This window comes from Rhinoderma darwinii, chromosome 4 (assembly GCF_050947455.1).
Source record: "Rhinoderma darwinii isolate aRhiDar2 chromosome 4, aRhiDar2.hap1, whole genome shotgun sequence".
In the NCBI taxonomy this organism is placed as follows: domain Eukaryota; kingdom Metazoa; phylum Chordata; class Amphibia; order Anura; family Rhinodermatidae; genus Rhinoderma; species Rhinoderma darwinii.
In genome coordinates, this window is record NC_134690.1 from 399,455,968 (window position 1) to 399,466,448 (window position 10,481).

Below are 10,481 nucleotides of genomic sequence, written 5' to 3' on the forward strand. Positions count from 1 at the left end.
AATATTTTTTGTTACAAAAAGTAAAATTTATGTATATTACAAGTACGCTGGATGGGCTTACTGTAGGTTCAGTTTAACCCCAGAAGGAGCTTCACTGTTAGTGTTAGTATGTGTTACCGAAGGCAAAACTTGTCCCTGGTCCAATAAGTTTAATGGGCCAGGGACTGGGTAGATAAGATTATAGCACATATAAACTCTATGATGCCAGGTTCTTAGTGAGCTCATACCAGGACCTCACAAAACATCCCACAAGGGCTTTACTGACTGATGCAGAACACGATCCAATTATAGTTGGGTCTAAATTGAAAAATTCAGCTGAAAAAAAAAAAAGTAAAAACAGCAACTTTCAATTTACAAGATCATTTTACTCTGACGAGCACAAAAAGACCAATTAAAATGTTTCACTTTTTCAGCACAGAATCACATTTAAAAGGTAAATGTTAACTACAACGAAGCAGCGGAAAAAGCTTTACCACAACAAGTTCTCTTTGCCTGACAACTACGGAACAACCTAAAATAACATATATAAGTATAAGGTCTGGTGTACATAGCAGAGCAGTGTGCGGGAGGCGACACACGGGCACACGGAGTCCCTGCGGCTCTATACTATGTAGCTGTAGATACTGTGTGCCACCATATAATGCCACTATGTGGGCGCCGTATTACCATGGAACATTCCACAATTTATTTCTACTGGATTTATGCTTCATGAATTCCATCAGAAAAAGCCTCCATACAGGAGCGGCTTTAGGGCTGTGCAGCCACTGCTGTTAGGTAGAACGCTTTAGTCATCCCTGCTAAATGAGGTCGTCTCTGATGGCCTCGCACCCATTAATCTTAATATTAAATGTATTGCAGTATTAAATAGATAGTGTTATTTGGTGGTATTACTTATATTACTTAAGCACTGTATGGCGGTATCTAATTAGGCATTGTATAGTGCGCACAGATTACTTTTGTATGGAGCTGTTATTTAAGTACTGTATGGCGGTATTATTTGAGCACTGTATGGTGGTATTATTTTGGCACTGTATGTTGGTATTACTTGAGCACTGTATGGTGGTATTATTTGATCACTGTATGTTGGTATTATTTGAGCACTGTATATTGGTATTATTTGAGCACTGTATGTTGATATTATTTGGGCGCTGTATGGTGGTATTATTTGAGCACTGTATGGTGGTATTACTTGAGCACTGTATGGTGGTATTATTTGATCACTGTATGGTGGTATTATTTGAGCACTGTATGGTGGTATTATTTGATTACTGTATGGTGGTATTATTTGATCACTGTATGGTAGTATTATGTAAGCACTGTATGGTGGTATTATTTGAGCACTGTATGTTGGTATTATTTGATCACTGTATGGTGGTATTATTTGAGCACTGTATGGTGGTATTATTTGAGCACTGTATGGTGGTATTATTTGATCACTGTATGGTGGTATTATTTGAGCACTGGATGGTGATATTATTTGGTCACTGTATGGTGGTATTATTTGAGCTCAGTATATTGGTATTATGTGAGCACTGTATGTTGGTATTATGTAAGCACTGTATGGTGGTATTATTTGAGCACTGTATGGTGATATTATTTGAGCACTGTATGTTGGTATTATTTGAGCACTGTATGTTGGTATTATTTGAGCACTGGATGGTGGTATTATTTGAGCACTGTATGTTGGTATTATTTGAGCACTGGATGGTGGTATTATTTGAGCACTGTATGTTGGTATTATTTGAGCACTGTATCGTGGTATTATTTGGGCACTGTATGGTGGTATTACTTGAGCACTGTTTGGTGGTGTTACTTGAGCACTGTATGGTGGTATTACTTAAGCACTGTATGGTGGTATTATTTGAGCAATGTATGGTGGTTTTATTTGGGCACTGTATGGTGGTATTATTTGAGCACTGTATGTTGGTATTATTTGAGCACTGTATGTTGGTATTATTTGAGCACTGTATGGTGATATTATTTGAGCACTGTATGTTAGTATTATTTGAGCACTGTGTGGTGATATTATTTGGTTACTGTATGGCAGTATTATTTGGTTACTGTATGTTGGCATTATTTGAGCACTGTATGGTGGTATTATTTGAGCACTGTATGGTGGTATTATTTGAGCACTGTATGGTGGTATTATTTGAGCAATGTATGGTGGTTTTATTTGGGCACTGTATGGTGGTATTATTTGAGCACTGTATGTTGGTATTATTTGAGCACTGTATGTTGGTATTATTTGAGCACTGTATCGTGATATTATTTGAGCACTGTATGTTAGTATTATTTGAGCACTGTGTAGCGGTATTATTTGAGCACTGTATGGTGATATTATTTGGTTACTGTATGGCGGTATTATTTGGTTACTGTATGTTGGCATTATTTGAGCACTGTATGGTGGTATTATTTGAGCACTGTATGGTGGTATTACTTGAGCACTGTATGTTGGTATTATTTGAGCAATGTATGGTGGTATTATTTGAGCACTGCATGGTGGTATTATTTGAGCACTGTGTAGCAGTATTATTTGAGCACTGTATGTTGCTATTATTTGAGCACTGTATGTTGGTATTATTTGAGCACTGTATGTTGCTATTATGTGAGCACTGTATGGTGGTATTATTTGATCACTGTATAGTGGTATTATTTGAGCACTGTATGGTGATATTATTTGGTTACTGTATGGCGGTATTATTTGGTTACTGTATGTTGGCATTATTTGAGCACTGTATGGTGGTATTATTTGAGCACTGTGTGCTGGTATTATTTGAGCACTGTATGTTGGCATTATTTCAGCACTGTATGGTGGTATTATTTGATTACTGATATGGTAGTATTTATTTTGGCATTGTGTGGCACTGTTATTAGATTAATTTATCTTTGGCGCTGTTATTTGATTACTGTTGGTATTATTGAATTATTATAAGCGGTATTATTTGAGCATTGATTAGTGGTATTATTTGAGCATTGATTAGTGGTATTATTTGAGCACTGTACGGCGGTATTTACTTAGGCATTGCATAGTGCTTTTATTAAATTACTTTTGTATGAAGCTATTATTTGGTCACTGTAGAGTGGTATTATTTGAGCACTACATGGTGGTATTATATAGCCCTATTTACTTAGACAATGTATAGCATTGCTATTAGCAGTATTATTTGAGCACTGTAAGGTGGTATTTACTTAGACATTGTGCAGCATTGCTATTAGATTACTTTTGTATGGAGCTGTTATTTGGTCACTGTAGAGTGGTATTTGAGAACTGTATGGTGGTATATACTTTGGCATTGTGTGGCACTGTTATTAGATTTTTTTTGTATAGCCCTGTTATTTGGTTACTATTGGTCTTATTTGAGCACTGTATGGTGGTATTTATTTGGTCACTGTATGTTATTTGTGCACTATGTACTTAGACATTGTGTGGCACTGCTACTTAGGTACTGAACAGTAGATTTCTTTAGTGTATAGAGGTAATTTAGTGTAATGGTGGCGGCACTGTATTGCAATGTTATTTGGTCAATGTATGGCTCGGTTTGGGTACCATATTTAATTATTGCTCGTATTTGCTGCACTACCCCCAAATGTTGCAAGAAATCCAGAGAATGACTCTATATTCACACAGGATGATGCTACTGGTGGTAATTGGGTGTTTTCCGCACTGAAAAGTTGAAGTTGAATTGTTTAATCACATGTATATCCCCCATAAGTTCATAAATGAGCTCTGGGGGACACTCAAACTATATATCCATAGAAGCAGAGGTCACCCAGTGATCATGTGATTGGTCACGAGATCGCCAGTAAACAATTTTTCTGGATAAAATATTTGGCTATCAATCATATCTTGAAACATACCCGGCACTGCGTCATCAGTCTGTTTACTTTTTTTTTCTGGTGCTAAAAAAAGTTGACATACGTGTTCCAAAGAAGAAGAAAGCCTCCTGGATATTCGTGTGAGAAATGACTCATTTACCCCAGGCTAATGACCTGTATATCATTTTACTTCCACCTGTTTTGAAAAAAAGAACCTAGTAAATATATACCCGTATCTTCAAGACATTCCTCACGGTCAGCATTTCTTATGTTGGTTATGTTCACGCCTGCAGAACTTTCTGGAGCTTATTTGATATCGTATAAACTGTTGAGCTGTTGAAACCTTATAATTTGTTTTAATATTAAGTATTAGGCTTACCGTGTATTATAAATGCATTGTGGGTGTTTCCTAGTACCTGGAAAACCCTGAAAATCAAAGTTAAATATTAACATACTTCCAGCTGCCACTAGGGGGAGCTCACTGCATATGGATTTCAATGGGAGCTGTATAAATGATTATGCAGAGAGCTCCCCCTAGTGGTGACAGCAGCCAAACAGAATTTTATTATAACTATTAGGCTGTGTAAAGGGAAGCTGAGCTCTGACCTCTAAAAAAAATATATATTATTGGTACATTTACCTGCCTTAAACAAAATCTACTAATCCCTGGACCTTCCCAAATCACCAGGAATATTAGATTCTAACCAGGGTAACCAGCTGCCCGCAAATTTGTACATATAATTAGAAAGAGGAATTTTTTCAAACTTCATCATGGACACCAACATGCTTGGAAACCTAACTTTAAAAATCCTATAATTTCTTACGTCCATCCCTGCAGGCTTTTCTTTCAAACACACCTGTAGAGCAGACTAAAGGATAGAATATTATAGGAGTCATTGGTATACTGGGGACCAAAGTGTCCGGAAATTTTTTCGTGAGACAAGAACCAGTGTGAGTGGTGGAAGATCCGGAGTCAAAAGACGGATCCCATTTACATTTATCTTTCTACATTGTTTTTTTAAATATCGAGTTGGGCAATAGAGGATTTTTGAATTTTTTTAGACTATGATATCATTGCCATGTGCATAGGACACAAGGATCAATTTAATTTGAGCAAATAAAAGATTTTTTTGAACTTGATGGAATTAATGATTTTTGTCAAACTATTGTTTACTTTTTTTTATTGCATATGTGTCCACAATTGTGTGCTGAATAGTTTTATCAAACATCTTTTGATGTTTTCTGTTCCCTTCACACAGCAATAGAGTTAGGCTATGCTCACACGTTTTTGACGCGGAAACCGCGTTGGGAAAAAGCGCCAAAAAATGGCCTAAAACGCCTCCCATTGATTTTAATAGGAGGCGGAGGCGTTTTTTTCCCCGCGAGCGGGAGAGAGGAGCGTCATGCCCTTTCTTCAGGCGTTTATGTGTCTGACCTCCCATTGACATCAATGGGAGGCAGAGAAAGCGTTTTTCGCTGTGTTTTTTGCCCGCGGTGCTCAATGACCGTGAGCGAAAAAGTCACGAAAAACGCGGCAAACGGCATGCAGGCAAGTCCAAATCTGCGTTTGGAATTTTGAGGCAGATTTTTCTGGCTGCAAAAAACTCAGTGTGTACAGGGCCTTATATGGAAAAAAAAAATCTGGCTCCCTGCAGCGATCACTAGGGGGAGCTCAGGTTTATTAAGAGCTGTATACATCTATATACTGTGAGCTCCCCCTAGTGGCAGAATGTTATCATGTATCTCTATGTGAAAGGAAATCAGGGGATTTAGAGCTTGTTATCAGAAAAACACAGCTCCAAACCCTATAAAGATATATTAATCAACCCTGCCGTTTGGCCAGTGGCGTAACTACTGCCATAGCAGCCGTAGCGGCTGCTACGGGGCCCGCGGCATGAGGGGGCCCGTGTCGCCCGCCGGCACGGGCCCCCACCATGGCCAGAGGCTTCGCTAGCTGCCGCTATGGCTGCTACAGCGGGACGCCACTGAACACTACGGCAGAGCAGGGAGGTATCTCCCCGCTCTGCCATTAAACAAAAGACGTGTATCCCCTCTCCACAGGACATGTATCCCCTCTCCACAGGACATGTATCCCCTCTCCACAGGACATGTATCCCCCCCCTCTCCACAGGACATGTATCCCCCCCCCCCTCTCCACAGGACATGTATCCCCCCCCCCCTCTCCACAGGACATGTATCCCCTCTCCACAGGACATGTATCCCCTCTCCACAGGACATGTATCCCCCCCCTCTCCACAGGACATGTATCCCCCCCCCCCTCTCCACAGGACATGTATCCCCCCCCCTCTCCACAGGACATGTATCCTCCCCTCTCCACAGGACATGTATCCCCCCCCTCTCCACAGGACATGTATCCCCCCCTCTCCACAGGACATGTATCCCCCCCCCTCTCCACAGGACATGTATCCCCCCCCCCCTCTCCACAGGACATGTATCCCCCCCCTCTCCACAGGACACGTATCCCCTCTCCACAGGATATCCACAGGACAGGGGATACATGTGTGATCGCTGGCATTGATAGGGAGAACGAGGGACTAAAAGTCCCCTGAAGTTCTCCATCACAATCCTCGGACTTCCGGGGTCTGTGTCGGCAGCTCCATAGAAATGAATGGAGCGCCAGTCGCGCTTGTGCGCATGCGTGACCAGCGGTCCTTTCATTTTTATTGAGCTGCGCAGACGCCGGAAGTCAGAGGTTAGTCATGGAGAACTTCGGGGGACTTTCAGTCCCCCGTTCTCCCTATCAGTGCCAGCGATCACACATGTATCCCCTGTCCTGTGGAGATCCTGTGGATAGGGGATGCATGTTATTTGTAGGACACACTGTCGGTCGCATTTTTTTGAGGGGGTTGGGGACGCTGTATGGCGTTCCCTACAGGGGGGGCTGTATGGCGTTCCCTGCGGGGGGGGGGGGGGCTGTATGGCGTTCCCTGCAGGGGGGGCTGTATGGCGTTCCCTACAGGGGGGGCTGTAAGGCGTTATCTACAGGGGGACTGTATGGCATTCCCTACAGGGGGGGCTGTATGGCGTTATCTACAGGGGGGACTGTATGGTGTTATCTACAGGCGGGGCTGTATGGCGTTATCTACAGAGGGGGCTGTATGGCATTCCCTACAGGGGGGCTGTATGGCGTTATCTACAGGGGGGACTGTATGGTGTTATCTACAGGCGGGGCTGTATGGCGTTCTCTACAGGGGGGCTGTATGGCGTTAGCGCCATACAGCCCCCTCTGTAGATAACGCCATACAGTCCCCCCTGTAGATAACGCCACACAGCCCCCCTGTACGGAACGCCATACAGCCCCCTCTGTAGATAACGCCATACAGTCCCCCTGTAGATAACGCCATACAGCCCCGCCTGTAGATAACACCATACAGTCCCCCCTGTAGATAACGCCATACAGCCCCCCTGTAGATAACGCCATACAGTCCCCCCTGTAGATAACGCCATACAACCCCCCTGTAGATAACGCCATACAGTCCCCCCTGTAGATAACGCCATACAACCCCCCTGTAGATAACGCCATACAGTTCCCCCTGTAGATAACGCCATACAGCCCACTCTGTAGATAACGCCATACAGCCCCCTCTGTAGATATCTACAAAGGGGGCTGCATGGCGTTATCTACAGGGGGGGCTGTATGGCGTTATCTACAGGGGGGGCTGTATGGCGCTACCTACAGGGGGGGCTGTATGGCGCTACCTACAGGGGGGCTGTATGGCGCTACCTACAGGGGGGCTGTATGGCGTTACCTACAGGGGGGCTGTATGGCGTTATCTACAGGGGGGGCTGTATGGCGTTATCTACAGGGGGGGCTGTATGGCATTCTCTACAGGGGGGGCTGTAAAAAAGGCACTATCTACAAGGGGGGGGGGTTGTGTGACACCCAGGGGAGGGGGGGCCCCAGTCAAAAGTTTGCTATGGTGCCCAGTCTTTCCTAGTTACGCCCCTGCGTTTGGCCCTATTAAAAAGATGTGGCAGGAGGTAATCTCAGTGGATAATGATGGTTTTAGAAGCTTATATGCTTCTTCAGATCTGCAGTAACATACACAGTGGAGTCCCATTATTATGAGCACCTCCTACTTTCCCTGTCGGCAGCGCGTAGCCCATGAAGTGATGTGTGGTGGGTTTGCTATTGCGAATAACAGACGTGGAATCTACGGAGCACCACGTGCCAATGATGTGAGAGGTGAACGTCGGCTATGAAGGTGCGCGGGGGCAGAACGACACGCTACAGTGGAGCAGCTCACCGTGAAAATCAACCAGGAGGCGACCAGACGTGTCTAATACAACAGTTCAGCGAACCCGACTGCGTATGGGGCTCCAGAGCCGACGGACGGTCACTGCTCCTATGTAACAAAGGTGCGGCGGAAAAAAAGGCTTCAATTTGCACGGCAGTATCGGAATTGGACCACCGATGATTGGTAAAGGGTCGTCTTCTCCGATGAGTGATGTTTTCTGCTTCATTGAACAGATGGACGTTGGCGCGTCAGGCGAGAAACTTCAGAGAACAAACACCCGGCAACCATTGCTGGAAGAACACAACCCGGTGGCGGCAGCGTTATGGTCTGGGGATTATTTCATGGCGTTCTCTGGGCCATGTGGACGGCTCTGAAGTGATTTGGGTATGAATCCATCGTTGTAGATCACGTCCCCCCATACATGCTGATTGTCTTCCCCGGGGCAGATGGAATCTTCCAGCGAGACAATGCGACATGTCACACGGCTAAAAATGTCCGACAGTGGTGGGAAGAGAACGACCAAGACCTCCAAGTACTTCCCTGGCCCTTAATTCTCCAGACTTGAACACAATTCAGCATCTGTGGGACCTCGATCGTCTTGTTGGCTCTATGGATCTTCCCCCCGCGCACCCTCCAGTAAATGTGGGATGTTCTGCAGTCAGCGAGGCGCCAGATACCGGAGACCACCGACCAGCACCTTATTGATCACTCCCCGCCCGTCTACTGCTGTCCGTGCTGCACATGGTGGTTACTCTGGGTATTAGTTGCTGGTCATAATAATGGGACTCCACTGTGTATATTCATGGCACTGATAGACTGTTGCATTGTGGGTTACAATCATTATTAACCACCCTCTACTTGTGTTCTGATGCAATGTAGAATTAAGAAAATTCTCATTAAAAGGATACATTTGTTGCCAGAATGTATAAAACAAACAAATGTATCTTCTTTTTATAGGTTCCGTTTAGGGATACATTTGTGAAACTTATTCGAATATGGAATCCATGGGGTTTTGGAGAATGGAAAGGGAACTGGAATGACAGGTAACGTATAATACATGACAACTCTGAGCGCTCATTACTTTCCATGGTAATACAATGGGGGATATTTATCAATAGTGTGGTAAGATGCATAAATTAAGCATTTCGAGCAAGGTTACGGTAATTTTTTTACCCATTTTTTTTTCTGAAAGAAGACACTTGGCACATTGTAAAAATGGCACCTAGCACTTAACTCTTCTAAGTGCCTTCCTGCAATTTTGAGATGACAGTAAACAGGCTGTGATTTTTCTTCCTGCTCTCACTTGCTGCTTCTCCCTCCCTCCCCTACACAGACACAGTAAAATCTTTTAAAATGAGTGCCAGTCCCGAATATTGCACCTAGAACTTTCCTGGTATCAGTTTAAAGCTAAGATTATAAGCTTTATTATGACATCAAGATTGAAGTTGTATTCTCTATATTCTAGTTGCGCAATCTTTTAAAGTCATTACATAAGTCCCGGGCAGTGAAAAAATGAAAAAGTTGCCAAGCATTGTGCAGAATGAATCAAAATGTATATCATATATTTGCCACAACTTGCTACACATGTTAGACACATTTCTCTTCCTTATGCATCTTATAGTTGACGTACATTTACACCAATGTTTTATGCGTCAATATTTTTTATGTGACTTTTATGTTTTACTGCTTTTAGGTGCCCATTATGGATGGAACTGAGAGAAGAAGATAGACTGAGACTGCAGAGAATCAATGAAAATGGAAAATTCTGGTATTTTCTTTTTTAATTGTAAATTTGTTCAGTTGGGGTCCCGGAGGTCTAACCACGACGATCAGTACATTTTGGAGCATTCTAGTGATATTCTACGGTGGAAAAATCCCTTTCATAGATTTGGGCAGTCGACATCGTACACTGAACATCTGCATCGCATGGGTCACTACATGACCAAAATGTTTCGTTGGGTACAAGATTTGTTACAATTTTTCTTTCTTTTTGTCTTTTGCTGGTCTGGCCAGATATACACCGTTACCGGGTTCACTCCTCTATCCTCCACTTTCATTTCTATTTTACCTATCTTTGACTAGATAAAATGAAATCCTACTTTTGATTACTGCACAGAACCCAGAAGCCAAAAATCTACATGAAAAAAGGTGGAAAGTGGCATCATCTGCCAAGCCATTGTTGGCACCAGGAAAACTTGAGCAGATTCCAGGTCCCACTAGGCTTGGGGGGGGGGCAATGGTGATCTGGGTAGACATGCTCTACACTTGTGAAACCAAGGGTGGAGTAGAGAGGAGACCCACTGTTTCTTTCATCCACCACGCACCTTCCTTACCCTGACCGGTTCTTCTGATATGGCTGTGAAAACCGCAATGTGATGACACTCTCGAAACCTCCTTGGAAGTGGC

At 43.4% G+C, this 10,481-nt stretch overlaps 1 protein-coding gene across 1 annotated transcript in view; it reads left to right on the top strand.

The window, feature by feature from the left end:
- Positions 1–10,481, top strand: part of LOC142760578 (calpain-13-like) — a 43,787-nt gene that overhangs the window by 17,804 nt on the left and 15,502 nt on the right. The window contains exons 10-11 of the mRNA XM_075863767.1: positions 9,033–9,118; positions 9,769–9,843. Coding sequence (XP_075719882.1) covers positions 9,033–9,118; positions 9,769–9,843 — 161 coding nt within the window. The remainder of the gene's footprint in view (positions 1–9,032; positions 9,119–9,768; positions 9,844–10,481) is intronic.